The following is a 17,924-nucleotide window of genomic DNA, read 5'->3' on the forward strand; positions in this document are numbered from 1 at the left end:
TGTGCTGGCCTGGATCTCTTGCTTTAAGCAGTTCCAGCTCGTGCTGCTGCTCCCCAGCCCTGTCATTGCAGCGTGGGGAGAGCACTGACAATGCTTTATGGAGCAGAGGAATGAGGGGAATAGGGGAACAGACAGTACTGAGCTGTGCTGAAGGTTGGGGAGAAGATGCAAATAGGCCTCCAGATCTTAATTAGGCTTGCTTGCTGCTCACACAGTAACTTAACTGATGGAACTGAAATGTCTGCATGTTTTTTAAAGCACAGGATTGTGTCATGATGAAATAAGTGGAACTTACCTTGATCTGCTTGTCATTTTAATAGATATGAGGAATGTAAAGAGAAACTGGTGCCATTTTTGAAGAAAGTTGGCTTCAATCCCAAAAAGGACATTCATTTCATGCCCTGCTCAGGACTGACTGGAGCAAACCTCAAAGAACAGTCAGAATTCTGTCCTTGGTATATGTATGTATCTTAAATTGAGCAACTTGAATATTTGCTATATTTCAATAAAAGTAAATGCTTCAGTGAAGCTGGAAGGTAGCAGAGCATGGTGTGTTGTAGTTGTGTGCCAAAGTGCTTGAGGAAATACAGCCAGAGCAGCAAGAACACAGCCATGCAGCGTGCCAATGAAAAGCATTTGCAAACTGCAGAAGATGATTAGTAAAATATTAGCAGTGTTCTTTGGCTGAGTGAGTTCAGTGCCTTACAAGCTCTAGAATTTGCCAGTGATGCTGCAGCTGACGTTGCTAGGATGAGTAATTGTTTGATGTGAGCAGTTTGCTTGAAGCTGTATTATAATTAGGGACAAGCCATGGCTCTCAGTGCATGTCATGTCTTTCAATACTGTTCAGTGTACTTTAAAAAGAATTAATGGAAGTCATATTTGGACCTAGCTTTTGGTTTTGTATTTCCAAAATATATTGCACATCTGTCGTGAGTCTCAAAGGAATAATTAATTTGTGTAAAATATGCCTGTAATTTAACTTAAAAACATGCATTTCCTGGGTATGAATATGTTGGTTGAGCTAAAGTGGACACTACTGATGGGATGTTATAATAGATTTAGCTGTCTTAGAGGTCATTTTTCTAAATAATGACAAGATGAATTTGATTCCTTTTGTTGGACTGCATTTATCCATTTTGAGTAGTTTTTTTTAATGAAAGGGTGCTCATGAAATTGAAACAAATGCCTTCTGCTTTTTCAGTGGATTACCATTTATTCCATACCTGGACAATTTGCCAAACTTCAATCGTTCAGTTGATGGACCAATCAGGCTGCCAATTGTGGATAAATATAAGGTACGGATTAAAATAATAATATAGAAAGGATGAAGAGGCTGTTTTCAGAAAGCAATAAATGGACTGTTTACTGTACTTTTAGAGGGTATCTTTTTTCTTTGCTAATGCTACATTTCCAACTGCAGAATAGAGGAGCAAAGGGGAAGTAAATAATTTTGCTATTATATGAAACTCCTGAAATCTGTAATCTTTCATGACATCAATTTCCAAAATACTAAGTCTAGCGGTGCTAGATATTCATAGAGTTAAGTAATCAAACTCAGAGGTAAATCATAAATAATGGACTCTTTAGGAAAATGTTCTCAGTTGCTATGTAATGATTTCTTTTTGTGAAGGACATGGGCACTGTGGTCCTTGGGAAGCTGGAGTCGGGCTCTATTTGCAAAGGACAACAGCTTGTGATGATGCCAAACAAGGTATGGTAAGGTTTAGATATTTTAAAAAATAACTACCATAAAAAATGAGCTTTGTTCTTAAAGATACTCATTACTTTAAATCAGAAAATGTTCTGTTGCTTTGTTGAACAAAACTAAGCTGTCACATTTTACATGGGTGATGTTTCTGGAGACAGAGGTGTTGTGTAGCTCCTTAGCAGTCAGAACTTGGGTTCTCCTGCCTTAATAAATTCAGTTGCTGGACGACAAATTATCACACTTTAACTGCATTTTATTTCATGGTTGTACAGTTGGCCCACTAAGCCTTTTACCTGCTGTGGGTTAATATTGCTCAAGAGTTTATTTCTTTTCCCCAAAGGGAAACGGGAAAAAAACCTTGAAAAAGAAAAAACTTCTTTTAAAAAATTCGGGTACTAGTAATTCATCATTCAAATATTTCAAATGTTCTGAAGCTTGACAGAACCAAATATAATTAAACTGCAATGGAATTTTTTATTGAAACATTGTTATATTACAGTTATTTTGTCCCTGACTAAAATATTCACAGTGCAAAACTATGTTTTTGTTTTCTTGAAGCACAATGTGGAAGTTCTTGGAATTCTTTCTGATGATGTAGAAACTGACTCAGTAGCCCCAGGTGAAAATCTAAAGATCAGACTGAAGGGAATTGAAGAGGAAGAGATCCTTCCAGGATTTATTCTCTGTGATCTCAACAACCTTTGTCATTCTGGACGCACATTTGATGCCCAGGTAGAATAACAACATTTAATTGCTCTATAGAGGGGTAAAAACCATGGAAATACTTTATGTTTTGCCAAATCTAAAACTTCAGTAGTTTGAAGTTTCAGTTCAGATTTCTTACTCACTGCCATATCTCTAAATGGGAAATAACACATATATACTTAACACTGACATCATTAATTTGAGTTTTTAAAATATAAGTTGTTTTGAATGTGACTTCTCAATGAAGTTTTAGATACTTATAATGGTGAAACAAGACCTCATCAGACTAATTCTTGTGTTTTCTACTTCCGTATCAAAAACTTATAAATTTTAGCTCTTTGATAAAAAATTGTGTGTATATTGTTCAAGAGACTTTTAAATATAGTTCTGCATTGATTATTCTCTGTTCTTTTATAACTGAAATTAGGAAAAATGCACTTATTTTGAATTGTTTTACAGATAGTGATAATTGAGCACAAATCCATTATCTGCCCAGGTTATAATGCAGTGCTGCACATCCACACCTGTATTGAAGAAGTTGAGATAACAGTAAGTGTGATTTTGAGTTGTGATGTGAATGTAAACAACCCAGTTGTTGGGATGAAGAGTTCTTTCATGTCATACATTTGTAGAGCAGCTAAAGCAACAAAGCTCCAGCCTTATATGAAATTTTGGGTTGCCCTAACACAAACAAAAATGTCTGTAACTATTAGCATAAGCCTTCTGAAAAGTGGTGTACATCATGACTGAATAAACCATGCAAACTTTTTCATGTATTTGTTTGTAAGTATGTTCTTTCATAGACCAATTCTGTTTGTGAAGAAAAATAATTCTTATTTTAGCACTCACAACTATTTTTTCTTTCTTACCCAGGCCTTAATCTGCTTGGTAGACAAAAAAACAGGAGAAAAAAGTAAGACACGGCCCCGTTTTGTGAAACAAGATCAAGTCTGCATTGCCCGTTTAAGGACAGCAGGAACGATCTGCCTTGAGACATTCAAAGATTTCCCTCAGATGGGTCGCTTCACCTTAAGGGATGAGGGTAAGGCTGCTTCAGCAGCAGGTACTGGCTGCTGCAAAAACTTATTGGACTCAGAGCCATATGGCAGTGAGGTATTAAAATGCTGTTATCTAGTGGAAATCACTCTCTGGGTAACAATGGAAAAGTTAATCTAAGCAAATTGTTGTCATTGTGCAGAGTCCTTGCTAGTAACAGAGAGAGAGTTTTGTTTGAATAATGTACAGAAATATGCATTGTGAAACAAAAGACTGGATTTGAAAAATAACCAGCAGTGCTTTTTTAATGTGTCCTGGAATGTCCACCTACAATACAAATACCACAGTTTCACTATTTAAAGTTGAAAAATACCAGGGGGTTGTATGTTAGGCTTTTCACATGCACACCCTGGTAAAACTCACAGATTTGTGGGATGTGTTTAAAATAAAGTATTTGAAGAATAGTAAACAGATATGGTAGTGATTCTACCTTGCTTTCTCCTGAGATGAGTGTAGAAGCAGGCTTTCCCCAATCCACATGGTGTTCTTTGCTGTCAGAATAGCAGGCTTACTATTTTTAAATTTTTATCGTGCTCTTAAAATCTGCTGATGCTGCAACATAATTTATTCTCTGTGATTTCATATAGAGAGCCTGTATTTTGAGGCAAGTTTTCATGTTCTTGGAGATGTCTGCATTCCTTTCACAGTAAATATAACTCTGCTGTTTGTCTCCTTGGTTTAGGTAAGACCATTGCAATTGGAAAAGTTCTGAAACTGGTTCCAGAGAAGGACTAAGCATTTTTCTCAATGACCCCGCACAATACTGTGAGGAAAATCGACTCAGCAAAAGCCTACTTCACACCGCCGTCTTATTTTCTGCCCATTGATAAACTTCTCCCCATATTTTGCAAAGACAAATTTCACAGCAAAGGTCCACATTATGTCAGCTTTCTCATATTGAGAGCTCTGCTATGCCACTGTTGAATTTTCCCAAAAACAATTTTTTTTTTCTCCCAAATTCTGCTTCCTTGGAAAGATTCGGCAATAGCTTTGTAAGTGATGTGGACATAATTGCCTATAATTATGAAAATCTAAAGGATTTTTAATGTTTAATTTCCCCCAGCATCTATATTAAGACCTCTTTTTTCCAGGCAGATCATTCAGAGTGTGCGAGTGTGTGTGCACATGTTACAAAGATGACTACCATGTTAATAAACTATTCAATTTGAAATCTTTTTCGGTATTGGAATTGCTTTTGAATAATGTTTTTTATCCGGATGTAACGCAGTTGCATTAGCTTTTTAACTTCCCAGTAACCCGGATATTTGGTTACTTGGACTTTTCTAAACTCCTTAGCCTCCCCACACACACAGTTTTAAATGAGGCAATTGGGCACTCAACCAAGTTTGTATTAAAATAATTAGGTTTGCCCCTTCCCTTTCTTGAATGCATTCTGAAAATTAAAAAACATTCATGCAAATGTGGCACCTTCATTAGCTTTACATTTGTTAATATCGTCAGCAAATTTAGGTTGACCTAACATCATTACTAGACACAGGAAGTCAATTTTGAAGGCTAGAACTACATATTGTGTCTTTATAAAAATTCAGCATTATTAAATTCTTAACTGCAGAAAATGCTAACAACCAGTAAATCAGCGAAACTTGCAAAAATAAGAGAATCTGTGGCAATAGTGCCTATTAGTATTTATAAGAGCTACATTTTGTGGGAGAACTGGGCCAATTAAAAAGTGCCAGTTACATAAATTACTCGGTTCACCCTGTCTTTAATTGAGAGGGCTGGATAATCCTTGCTGTTTTAAAGATCAGTCTGAACTGAGAGGGAGAAAGACTATTTAAATCCCTAAGAGTTTGCACATACTGAAATATGGGAGGGTCAGAATCAAGCACAGTCTGTAAATTTTTGCATATCAAAAAGCAATGTAAGCTTATGAGGACCAGTGAAGTTTTTCTTGAGAAATTAAAGCAAAACTGGTTCAAAGTAAAGCTTACTCAGTACAACTTGAAGGAGCTGCATAATAAAACCCTATTTAGCTGCACTTTGAAAATGGACTGTCTGCAATTGCTGTCCTGATTCTAACAATTAGGATGAAGGCTAAGGGATTTTTTTCATTTTCCAGAGAATTAGTAGTAATTATTAAAAGGTATCTTCTGAGCTTCTTCAGAATATCTTAAAATAAACATTCTCAGCTGTAAAATTAGTGAGCCCATCTTCTCCCCCAAAGATTTACAGTCTAGTGACTGTACCTGAATTGAAACTCAAAACTGAAACAGATTTACCTTTTTTGGATTTTTTTTTTGTTTTGTTTGTTTCTTTGTAACTGTGGAACTCCCATTCATTTCACTTACAGCTACATTGTATGGACAGAAGAAGTTATTGTCCTTCAGTTTCATATGACTACACTTGTAGCTACCGTAATGCATGGAATTTAAATAAATTTTATTATGTCTGCAAATCTCTGGGCTTTTATTTTTTTGGTAAATCAGGGTTTTATAAGTAACCTTTTTTTTTTGTTTGTTTGTTTCTACCAAGTGAACAAAACCCACAGTTCCTTGGATCTTAAATTAATGAAGAAATTAAAAGCCAGGGAAACTTACTGTCTTTTTCATATGCTGGACTGACAAGATTTCCAGATATCTGACTGCTCTCTTGAAGTAAGCTCATGGATTTGAAATTTGCAGTGACCATTATTGGAGAATAGTTACAGTTAAATTCTTAAATTGCTAGGTCCTTTAAAACTTTTTTTTTAAGGCATTGAAGTGTGTCTGAAGACTGCATGATGCTCCAGCATCAATTTTCCACTGTTGAGTAAACTTAACGTGGGATTTTAAGACTTCATTCTTTTGAGGCTGGACTGAGTATTTAATATTTAACTGAATAATCACCTGGTGGGTTGGAGTATCAGTAGATAGAAAGTCAGTATTTCCATTATTCATCCCATCTAGTGCATCTGATTACCATTTCCATAATTCCAATTAATGTCTCCTGGTCTGTAAACTGAGAGGTTGTATTATTATAAATTCATTAACAGAACCCACATTATGCAATCAAAGATATTCCTATCCTGTAGGAGGTTTTTATTTGGGTATAAAATATTTGCATTCTATAGCAAATATATGAAAATGTAAGGTATGAATGTGCACAAGTTGGCTGCATTTTGGGTAGAAGAGCTGGAAGTACATTGTATTTGAATAGTCCTCAGATTACATCTCAACTTTTTCATTTCATCTCCATTCTACATTTTATAGTCCCATTTTTGCTACTATTAAATACAGCTAAATCTAGATGAAAGAAGACAAAAAGACAATGTGGCTTTGTTGGAAATAAGTACTATTTGCTGATTCACTGATGTAATAAACTTTTTTAAATTACCATTTTGAATATTTCCTTTTGTGAAAATGTGGTATGCTGCTTTGAAGATGACACAAAAATAAAGGAGCTGTGCAACCACAACAGCTGAAAGGAAGAAGGGGAAAAAAGAAAAGAGATAAAAGTTGCATTGAAGACACAGCACCCCCAGGAGCACTGCCAGGGTAACTGCTTGCATGGGGTACTGCCTGGGTATTCCCATGGTGTAGCTTTAATTCATAGCAGCAAAACTCTGAGCGTGTTTCTGCAGAAAGGAGAGTTTGGGGTTTTTTTCCCTCAGTGTAATGGCATTTGCAGTGTGCTACTGATGAGGATCACACCTTTCTCTCTGTTGGCCAAAGTGTGTAGTGCAGATATGGCTTGAGTGCTTAGCCATGATGTAACTTATAAAAACATAAGTAGTTACTCTATAAATTATGACCTTGTATGTCCTTGAACTGAAAACCTTGGTATATGTAACAAATACTAAATGAAAAAAAAAAATCTGAATGTGGAGCAGTACTAATTATTTGGCAACAGGAAAAAAATTCCCTGTTCCTGCAGGCTGCAGGAAGTAAAGCACAGTAGCTGGAGGAATGGGTGCAATGATCAGTTGAGTAACATTGCCATCAACTGTCCACGTGAAACCATTCCAGCTACCTTGGTCATCTTAGCAGACAATCAGCAACTGCTCCACAAACATGATGGCTCCAGTTCCTGAAACACTTATTCTGGTAGTAAATTGTATTCCTGAACAGCAAGCTATTGATGATGGTGTAATAGTGTACGAAAAATAGCTGTTTTAAGGAGATTTATCCATGGGGATATTTGCTAGTTGCAATTTTTATGCCCCTCTACAGATTTTCTTCAGTGGCATAAAAAGCCCAGTGAAAATTACTCAATGAAGAACCTCCATTTTAGACTACTTATGGCACCAGTCTATATATTAAAAATCATGTTAATGATGAGAAATGTGTTTTTATAAGTGTTTGTTACTGAATATTACCTAAGAAGAAAAGATTGTTTCAATGTCCCAGGTATTTGATCTGTATTTCTCTGGCTTTTCGGTTCATGCTGCAGACTGTTGAAATGATGCTGTTAAAGCAGATGACCTGTACTCCAGACAAGACTGTTTTCTTCCTGAACTGGTACTTAATGGCTCTTACTTATTCTGCTCTTTTTGTATACTCTATAGAGGATTTGGTACAAAAAAAATAGACCAACAAAACTGGAGTTACTACTGAAGATTTTATATTGTGAACATGTTTATTTCCTTGTGTTTATTTTATCACACTATAAACCTGACAAGATACTACTTTTCCTCTGAAGAAATACTAGAAAAGGATTCTAGTGTTACTATAAAATAGAAATTTATGCTAACAAACCCAAAACCTGTTGTCTGTGTATATATAATGTTTGATAATCCATATCCTTTCATTGGCTTTCCTTCCAATGTAAATTTTTCTACATCTCCTGCCAGTTCCATACACCTAAAAAATTCCACCTACTTCTCAGTAAGAGTAGTAAGAGACATGACAGATTAACTGCTGGGTGACAAAAAGGTACCTGAGGCAGTGTTGCTGTCATGTTAAGCCCCTAGAAGGGATGTGAGGCCAAGCATTATAACAAGAAAGCTTTGCAGCTTTGCCCAGTGCCAGGGACTCTGGAACAGCCCTCTTGGTGTCTGTGCATGACTTGCACCAAAGGCTGGTGTCAGAGTCAGGCTGCAGCTGGAGGCTGACTCCAGCACTGCAAAGGAGCACAGGGGAAAGAAACAGAGCTTGAATCTGCTCTGGTGGGGAGATTCTCTTCTGAGCGCTCCTGTCAGGCACTTCTTATGTATGAGAATGCAATCTCTGCATGCTCTTTGTGCTGGTTTTGTTGCAAGAACTGCATTTACAGAGATCTGGGGTTTTGGCATTGCTGTCAAACAGTCTGGAGGAGACAAGGGAACTGAAACTTGAATAACCTGAAACCTAAAATACCAGAAACAATTGCACCTTTTACTGTGTGAAAGTATAAAATTAGGCATATAAAAAATATCTTAAATAAGTAATGAGGTAGAATGTCTTGAAATTATTTTCCATCTTAGCATTTAAATAAGCAACACAATTTTTTTTAAAGAAAAATACACACTTTCATGATCCAAAAATTAAATTGAGAGCTACAGCAGAATAGTGTACAGCAATAACACCAATAATACTAACAAACCTGATTTCCTTGTAGGAGTACCTGTAAATTTATGACATTGCTAAATTAAAAGTGTGCCCTTTTATACTTTATATTCATTGCATGCTGTATTAAGCTGAAACATTTCTTATTCACAGATTAACTTATTTTTTCCAAGACAGCTCTATTAGCTATTAGCTACCTTTCAAAAGAAAATTATTAGACTTAAGTCAGTTAAACCACATCTGGGAAAATGTAGTCATGTCAGACCAAAACTTCTTCAGAAAAATGTACCTGGATGAGACTGATATGTGAAAAATTCGAATTTGAGTCACTAATAATAGTCCCTACAGTTTTATCCTATTAATGCTACACTGCCCCAGTAAAGTCAATCTTCAAACATGCTGTTCAATCATATCTTACAGGACTAGCCTGGCTCATTTTCAGAGAGATGTTCCAGTCATCTGACTTATTCTATTTTGTTTTAACATGCCACATTAATATGTCAATGTTTTATTAAAATACAGCTGCCCTAAAGTGTGCAAAGGTAGAAGCAAGGCTAATAGACAGAATATACAACACCACAGCTAGTATCACATGCAGAAATTCCAGCAGTACTGAAAAGGTTTTCATGAGTCTGCCCTCCTTGGCTACCCTGTGTGTTCCTCACCTTCAGTAATTTCTCTAATCAGTACTTCATACAACATGGCAACAAAGGACAGCTTTTCTTTTTCTCAGACAGTTTCTTTTTTGTTTTGATTTGGTTTGGTTTTGTTCAAATAACACGATAGGAAAGGAAAACTTACATTTTCCGGGATTTTTTTTCACTCTTTAAAATCAGTCTATGTCTGTATAGTTCTTTCCTGTCTGGATAAGTCTTGATGCCATCAACTCTCCTACTATTGCTCCAAGAACACTAACAGCAGAAAGAAAATATAAACCACTACATAAAGCAGCTTGCCAAGAAACAAGGGTATTTTACTTTTCTTTGCACTGGCCACACTGATGGAGCAACAAATTTTGTTGGAAGACATCTAATGAGAAGGAATAAAACCATACATAGGCAAAGAGCAGGAAAAAAATCTAGAGAAGAGTGAATGACTAAGATTCCTAATTTCATACATATTTAAGCCCTGGTTACGCACAGCTGTGTTATCCAGAGAGCAGCTTACCTGTGTGACAAAATGCAGACAACCCAAAGCTGCCAGGGCACACACTGCACTGTGAGAATGAGACCAAAATAATTCCAGGCTAAATTTTATCTCAGAACAATGCACTTATCCAGCATGGGACTCAATGGAATAAGCATTCTGCAATTAAGCTATTTCCATATAGTCAATTCAAACAGGAGATGCAGCAGTTCTGCCTTTGTTTGTCACACAAAAGAAGGAAGGGTTTGATGTGATAATCACATTGCTGCTATGATAGTGACCTGGAGACAGCCATGTTCAAGAGAGAGTGTATGAGGAAAACGAGCAGCAGAATACAGTCCCTGGACTCCATGAGACAGACTGATTTATTAAGAGAACCCGTGGGCAGGATCCCATGGGAGGCAGCTCTGAAGGGCAAAGGAGCTCAGGAAATCTGGCAGCAGGTCTTTAAGGACAACCTCCTCCAATCATACAAATAGTTCCTCCTGAATACTCAGTAAAACAAGTAGATCAATCAGGAGACTGGCCTGGCTAAACAGGGAACTTATGACAGCACTCCAGTGCAAAAGGACAGAAATACAGTAAAATCAGGGATAGTATTCAAAGAAGGAATCTGAAGAACACACTCAATTCTTCCTAAACATGATGATGTACAACTAGATGGGAAACCACTGTTCAGATAACAGGACTTGGAGGGCAGAGATAATGCCTTGCACTCCACCTGAAGGCCAGTGACAAATGGAGTACTGCTGGGATTTATCCTGGGCTATGTTCTATTTAGTATCTCTAACAGTGACCTGAAGCATGGTTATATCAAGTTTGCAGGGGGCATCAAACTTGGGACTAATCATTACCCTCACGAACAGAGAGACCTAGATAGGCTGCAAAGACTCGGCAACACAAACCCGTCAATACTCAAAAAGGCAAGTGTAAAGCTGCATTCGGGAAGGACACAGGTTGGAAATGACTGCCTGGGAACAGCTCTGCCGGGAAGCGCCAGGAGCACAGCGGGCTAAACACGAGGCAGCCCTGGCAGCAAAGGGGGCCAGCAGCATCCGGGGCTGGACTAGGAGAGCACCATCAATGAAACAAGGCGAGTCCGACTAAACGTTTTTCACCGTGAGGACACGGCGGCTACAACTCTGAGCAATCCGGCTGGACCTCCGGCGGCCGCGGTGCCGAAGCGAGATGGACCGACAGCCTCCGGCACTCTGCTCCAGGGCCGGCTAGCGGTGACCCTGCCGGGCAAAGCTGCCTGAAGCTCAGTGTGCCCGGCCCGGTTCACAGGGGCTGCGGTGCGCAGGAGCGGAAAGCACGGAGCGCACGGCACACCCGGACCCGCTCCTGCGCTCGGCCCGCCCCGGAAGGGCTCTGCCGTGCGGCGGAACGCACGGAGCGCACGCGGCAGCGCCATGGCGAGCCGGAGGAGCCCCTTGGACCGCGGGCAGGTATTCGGGACCGGCGGGCCCGGGGCTGCGGGAGCCGGGCGGGCGGGAGCGCGGCCGGGCCGGGCTTGACCTGCGGCTGCTGCCGCTGTGGTGCCGTTGCAGGTGAAGAAGGCGGTGGAGGCTCTCTTGGCTTTCTCCAGGAAAAAGGCAAAGGGAGACGCGCTGCTCCTCAACGAGAGCGAGAGCGTCCATCTCCAGGTGACGGTGTGGAAGGTCCCGCAGGTGGCAAAGGTCATCAGAATGTAAGGCAGTGATATCCGGCCGCGTGGTTACAGGGTTGCTCGAGTCCTTTGGCTTGGGAAAGAACGCTTTGCAGATTCTGAGCTTAAGGGGTTTGACTGCCACGGGCTTGTCCTGGGAGCTCCTGTGGCCTGACTGGGAACTGCCGGGTCAGAAGCTGCTTTACCCCTGTTTTGGTATAACTGGGAGCTGTGCTGGGCCAGCTGTGCGCACGCAGGATCCTGTTTCTGGTGGTTGCCAGTTACAGGGTATGTGCCTTGCAGTCCTTAAGCTTTAGAGACTATCTAGATATTATCTATTTCTGTATCTAGAAAATATCTAGAATCACCTTCTTTGTATCCCACCAGCACCAAATCATTAGTAATACTAGTTTCTTTTGATAACCAAACCTGAATATGAATTAGAAGTCTCTTTTTAGACTGTAGCTGCACTACATTGGGAAAGTTTACATCCAATTATCAGGGCCACGGTGTTATGACTTTCTTCTAATGACCGGATGCAGCCATGGCATGGAGGGTCTTCCTCCTAGGACCTGTGTGGTGAAGGCTGCTGGAAGGATAGAGGATTATTCCACTTTGTATCTGCCTGGAGCCGTGGTGTTCCATGGTTTCACTTTTGGAGTTCTTTATGCTTATCAACTGCAGGTTCCACTGAGAATATTTAGTAGTTAACAAAGTGTAAATACAGGCAGGTTATCAAAGGGAATTGATGCCAGTGTAGTTGTAGTTCTGGGGAAAACTTCTTTCTCTTATTAGATATTTTTTATGCATCTCATATTCTCATTGTAGACCACTTCCCCATGGCATTCGACCAGAAACAGCTGATGTTTGCCTGTTCACAAAGGATGAACCAAATTTATCAGCAGAACAGACTGAAAATCTGTACAAGAAACTTTTACTCCGGAATGGAATCAGAAGTATTAGCCGGGTAAGGGAGGTCCTTGCTGGTATAATATAGTACTGTAATTTCTTTCCTTTTGTACCACCAAAAAGAATACAAGTAGTTGTTCTTTTCTGCTGTTTAATATTCTAATTCTCATTCGTATACTCTAGTGAGATTTTTCTGACTACTCAGACTGTGGTGTTTCTAAAATGCATAGTTTACTGGGAATAATTTCTTCAGTTTGAACAGGATTTTTAGTAATCAGATACAATTTCTAGATAAATGTTCAATATTTAGTTTGAGTAACCACCTGGGAAAACTCACAACGTTTGATTGTTTATTAAACTATATAACATGTTATATTTAACCTTGATTTGGATGTTATTCATGTACACAAGTTCTGTTTTGTGATGTGCAGTTACTGTGCAAGAGATCCATGGTTTTTGATTCTTTAAAACAGAATGAAATGGATACTTTTTTATTGTCTTCAACATTTTAAAAGAATGCACTGTGATGGACTATCAGTTATGCAGCTTTAATCTTTGCGGTTCTGAGAAGCATTTCAGGTTGCAGCAGGGACTAAGCTGGTGGTTGTGTTGCAGATCATCTCGTACAAAACCCTCAAAAAGGAGTATAAAATGTTTGAAGCGAAGCAGCGCCTCCTCAACAGTTTTGATCTCTTTCTCTCTGATGACCGAATTAGAAGGCTTTTGCCCTCACATCTAGGAAAACACTTCTATGAAAAGAAAAAGTAGGTCTTTAAACTTTGGAAATCCATTCTTGCATTATCTCTTTTAAGATCAGATCCTTCTTAGTAATGGAGGAATTGGTTTTCTTTTGGGTTTTCTAATTATTTCCTTTTTTTACCCCTCTCCCTTTCTGTTTTAGGGCACCTTTATCTGTGAACCTGAAAGCCAAAGATCTTGCCAAGGAACTAGAAAGATACATCCAAGGGACTATACTCCCAGTTAATAACAAAGGGTGCTGTTAGTAAGTACAAATAGATTAATATGTCACTTGAAGGATGGTTCTATCTGAACTGTAGGAATTTTAAGAGAGTTATTTTTATTCCTTTAGTATGTGAAAAAAAGATGTTAAGGGTCACCATTGCAAATGGGGGTAGTTTTGAACCTTTACCTGTATAGTTAAATTAGTAATTCTGCTTAAATTTTACTGTGAAGTTGAGGGGTTTTGTTTCTTTTTCCTTTTACCTAAGGCATTTCTAGGCACCTGTCACTGTCAAAGCACGTACAATCTTAGTTTTAATCTAATTTAATAATATTTTTCTATTTCCAAAATATTCTATTCTAATAAGATTTTTTTTTCATGTATTGTGTATCTGGAAGGATCTGAATTGGTAGTAATGCTTTGTAATGTAAGGCAGAAGTTGCATATCCAAATGTGGAAAGATGAATACAGGTGAATCCCTTCTAACTGTTATCACAAAAGATTTCTGCAATAGCCATCCCTCCTTTATGATATGCAGATAAGTGGGCTTTTTGCATTTCTGGGTATGCCTAAACTAAACAAGTGACTTGAAATAAGTTTATTTGCCCATATATAATTATTATTTGTTTTTTCTCCCAGTACAATGCGCATAGGTCACACTGGGATGAAAGTGGACGAGATACTTGAGAATATCATGGCAGCAGCAAAAGTGATTGGTGACAAGTTACCAAAGGTACTGCTGACTGACTGCGTTACAGACAAATAGCTTCATCCTTCAGCCTTCTTTTTACATAATAGACTGGTTTTGTTTTTGCAGAAATGGAAAAATGTAAAAATTCTTCACCTCAAAACACTTAAATCAGTTGCACTCCCAATATTCACTGCGAATATCTCCAACCTGGATGAGCTTGACAAACAGCCACCTCTCAAGAAAAATAAAGTAAAGGTAACCAAAATTTCTTCAAACTTGCATAAATTAAATCTAAATTAAATAATTAAATTGAGTTCTAGTTCTTTGTTTTCCTTCTGTGCATTGTTATTTTAGGTTTCAATGCAGTAGCAACTGATCCCAGGCTCTTATGGCTAAAACTGCCTCAGTGCTTCAAATCCTCAGTTATAATAATGAAACTATAGCAACTCCCTTACAGATTTTAAAGCAAACTGGAAATAAGTGAAGTATTTCTAGACCTAAACTCAAGGGACCTGAGATTCATTCTTCGAGCTTTGCTTCTCTTGTTTATCCATATTTGCCTTCTGAAAATACACTCAATAACATATATGTGGATTCTGATTATACATCTGTTTTTTGTTGGTTAATCAGTGGCATCTGAATAATTCTCAATCTCATATATTCGTGTATAAAAGGGGATCTCATACTTGTTAAAAAGTAATAATTGGCTATTCCTTTGTACTGAGTTCTGTTTATATTAATTTGTCTCAAATTAAATTGGAACTATGAATATTCAAATTAGAGACTGTAAGGTTGACATTCCTATAGTTGTGAGCTACTTATAATAAACTTCTGCATGTCATGCATTTTTTCATATTTTACATATGGCTGATTAGTCCAGGTCTATTGAATAAAAGTCTTTAATGTTGCTACACCACAGTTATTATACATTTAGAAATGGCATGGGGATTTGTCTGAGATGTACTTCTGATTGATTCTAGAAGGCAAAACCCAAGAAAGCGAAGAGGACAGCTAAAAAACTGAAGCCAAGTCAAGTCACTGTGACAACAGAAAGTAAAGCTGCTGCTGGTACCCAGGAGCCTGTGAGAAAAGAAAACATAGAAATAGTCCAAGAACCAGGTGATTGTGATGATGAAGAAATTCCACAACTGGTGCCTATACAAACAACAAGCTCAGCTGACCTGAAGGTAATGGTTGAATAATATTAAGAAACTTGCATCTCAGTTAAAACTAGAGATTTTGAACTTCATTGCTCCTTAGCGAACAGTATGTGTTAGCACACTTCAACACTAGGGTGCAGTTCAGTTGAAAGTATTAGTCATTTAGTCATTTGTAATGGTTTTCACTGATCCTTCTTCCTTAAAAACAGCAAATATGTTTCTTGGTGGAATGGTAATTTTTTGTTTGTGTTAAATACAGAACATGGGACCAAGCTCAGAAAAAGGTGACAATTTGGGCAAGAAAACCAAAACACTTCTTGGTAAGAGAAAGAAAACATCTCTAGTGGATGATACTCCAAAATCGAAACCTGAGGTTACAGAAGAGTGTGCAAACTTGCAGACTTCATCAAAAGAGAAAAAAGCCAAGCAGGTCAGTAATCCAAAGGAAGCAATAAAAGAAAAAGACATGAAAAAGGCTCCCAAAAAACCTGAAGCAAAGTCTTTTGCAACACCCAAAGCTGGCAAGTCACTACAGTCAGCCAGGAAGTCTCCAAAACTACAGAAGCAGGCACCCAAAAAGGTGCGCGTGCCGCAGTCAGCGTGAACGTTGCCTGTTGTAACATATTTTGTATCATCATTTTCTGTAAACAAATCTATTGATGAAGTAAAATACCTTCGTAGGAAATCTGATCCCATGAGCTTCTTTTCACCAAGATCTGTAATGATTCATTGGTTTTCTTCTAATTTACAAGCTGGTACAAATAAACTCACTGTTTTAATGGTCCCATCACCTTTTATCTTTTGCTGGCCCAAACCAAAAACACTCAAAATTTTCAAGTGTCAGATGGAAGAGAGGGGTTTATCCCAGGGAAAAAAGGCTGAGAAATATTTTAATAAGTGCTGTCTTTCTGAAGCAAGAAGCAAGCGTGCCAAGAGCAGCAATCTGCATGTGCTTTTAAAGGTGAAAAAACTGCTACAGTTCTTTAAAAACTGTTCACTATAAAAAAGGTTGACAGTAATTGGTGTTACTGCAGATATGTAGCTTAGCAGCCTGATACCAAGCCCCACTTTGTAATTTTTAGCTGTTTTTACCTAGGGTATTTGTAAGTTAAAAAGGCACAAACAATTTTGCTTTAACCATATATATATTTTACAACATCAAGCAAAATCTTACCTTCAGTTTTGGGCTTTATTTCTGCAACTAGAACAGTTGAGAGTATTCCTCACAAAACTGTTCTTCCATCTGAAGAAAGCCAAAGGCTGTGTGAATTCCACTTGTGCCAGTCAAGTGAAGTTGTCCTGATAAGGCATGAAAAATACATACTTCAGGACTGAAAGGTGATATATTTGAAATTTTACACAACTGCCCGGTTGTTCTCTGTATAATAACTTGCCTGTCCTTTGCAGAGCGAGCATATGAGGCAGATTTGTGTTGGAAAGTCCCAGTGGTAAAAGCTCCAAATAGGAAAAAGTTGGTAAGAGACAAGATCAATCATCAGGAAGTAACCAGCCTCCTTTGTCATTCAAAAACCCCTACCAAATCTCCTTTTTATCCTCATATCAAGATATTGGCTGGCTACCTAGAAAGAAAGTGGGTGCTGGAAAAGAATATGGAAATATTCTCCTTGATCTGTGGTGTCAACTTCTTTTGACCCTTTTGCAACCCTGACTTTTTGTAACTTTTCAACTGTTTTGTGAACCAAAAGCTATGATGGTAATCCCAGTAAACCAACAGCACTCACTGTCACTGGAGGAGTATCAGCAGTATCATTTAATGCACACTATTTCCACTAAAATGTGGAAGGTACCTGTTTGGCCTGGTCCTAGCTCCTGTTGGCTTGATATTTCTAGTTACTGGAACAGTGGCTTATCCGTCATTAAATAAGGTGTTAGATGTAAGGCCCTTGTGAGAACAGGCATAGGAGAGAGATCCTACATCTAAATACAATTCTTGTGCTTGACGACTTGGGAGTGTAAAAAGATATCTATCAGGTCGTTAACGCAAGGATGAACTGAAATATGTGTCTTGCTTTTTACATAACTGTTTTGCTTACTGAATTTTACATCCTTCATTGACAGCTTGTTTCCTGTTTGTCAGCCTGGACTTGTATTCCAGCTGCTCATTTTAATCCTCCTCAAGCACAGTTAAAGGAGTCTGTGTGCATTTGCAGATGCGCATTGTAACTGTCTTGCAAACCTCTGCTGTCTGCGACCAGCTTGCCTCCCTTGCAAGTGCGGAGATCAAAGAAGCGGATGTTCATCACTTTTTTGAAGTTTCTCCCTTCTAGGGGGCCTGAGGTGGCGCTGCCTCAGCTGGAGCAGCTGAGCGGGCCCGGCCGTGTGCGGCTCCCGGGAACGGTAGCGAGCAGTGCTCGCAGAGCCCTCAGCTCCCAGACGCGGAGGGCTCGGCGGGGCGGTGAGGGCGGCGTGTGCCCGCCTCCGGGCGCGGCTGCG

General features: G+C 38.8%; 2 protein-coding genes and 1 long non-coding RNA gene across 5 annotated transcripts in view; 2 read left to right on the forward strand and 1 right to left on the reverse strand.

Moving 5' to 3' along the window:
* GSPT1 (G1 to S phase transition 1) overlaps positions 1 to 5,888 on the forward strand; it is a 21,558-nt gene extending 15,670 nt beyond the window's left edge. For both annotated transcript variants that reach the window (XM_064390834.1, XM_064390835.1), the window contains exons 9-15: positions 321 to 461; positions 1,205 to 1,298; positions 1,634 to 1,714; positions 2,270 to 2,443; positions 2,876 to 2,965; positions 3,290 to 3,458; positions 4,155 to 5,888. In XM_064390834.1, the coding sequence (XP_064246904.1) occupies positions 321 to 461; positions 1,205 to 1,298; positions 1,634 to 1,714; positions 2,270 to 2,443; positions 2,876 to 2,965; positions 3,290 to 3,458; positions 4,155 to 4,207 (802 nt within the window). In that variant the 3' untranslated portion in view covers positions 4,208 to 5,888. The remainder of the gene's footprint in view (positions 1 to 320; positions 462 to 1,204; positions 1,299 to 1,633; positions 1,715 to 2,269; positions 2,444 to 2,875; positions 2,966 to 3,289; positions 3,459 to 4,154) is intronic.
* Positions 1 to 17,835, reverse strand: part of LOC135281724 (uncharacterized) — a 26,936-nt gene extending 9,101 nt beyond the window's left edge. The window contains exons 1-2 of the long non-coding RNA XR_010348261.1: positions 17,279 to 17,835; positions 16,645 to 16,769 (exon numbers count right to left, since the gene is read on the reverse strand). This is a non-coding gene — a long non-coding RNA (uncharacterized LOC135281724). The remainder of the gene's footprint in view (positions 1 to 16,644; positions 16,770 to 17,278) is intronic.
* Positions 11,416 to 16,155, forward strand: RSL1D1 (ribosomal L1 domain containing 1). 2 transcript variants are annotated; one of them, XM_064390836.1, is made up of 9 exons: positions 11,416 to 11,549; positions 11,652 to 11,791; positions 12,578 to 12,716; positions 13,274 to 13,422; positions 13,560 to 13,661; positions 14,259 to 14,352; positions 14,437 to 14,565; positions 15,291 to 15,497; positions 15,730 to 16,155. In XM_064390836.1, the coding sequence occupies exons 1-9, from the start codon at positions 11,514 to 11,516 to the stop codon at positions 16,072 to 16,074; spliced, it is 1,341 nt and encodes a 446-aa protein (XP_064246906.1). In that variant the 5' UTR covers positions 11,416 to 11,513; the 3' UTR covers positions 16,075 to 16,155. The 2 variants fall into 2 exon arrangements, with proteins under 2 accessions (XP_064246906.1, XP_064246908.1); XM_064390838.1 differs by having other exon boundaries at positions 15,294 to 15,497.
* Positions 17,836 to 17,924: the final 89 nt, after the last annotated feature.

Source organism: Passer domesticus, chromosome 15, assembly GCF_036417665.1.
Source record: "Passer domesticus isolate bPasDom1 chromosome 15, bPasDom1.hap1, whole genome shotgun sequence".
Lineage (NCBI taxonomy): Eukaryota > Metazoa > Chordata > Aves > Passeriformes > Passeridae > Passer > Passer domesticus.

Excerpts from the sequence above, each read along its gene's own strand:
- RSL1D1 (XM_064390836.1), top strand. The coding sequence starts at position 11,514 with ATGGCGAGCCGGAGGAGCCCCTTGGACCGCGGGCAG. Across the intron at positions 12,717-13,273 it reads GAATCAGAAGTATTAGCCGG|ATCATCTCGTACAAAACCCT; the intron begins GTAAGGGAGGTC and ends GTTGTGTTGCAG. Across the intron at positions 13,423-13,559 it reads CACTTCTATGAAAAGAAAAA|GGCACCTTTATCTGTGAACC; the intron begins GTAGGTCTTTAA and ends TTTCTGTTTTAG.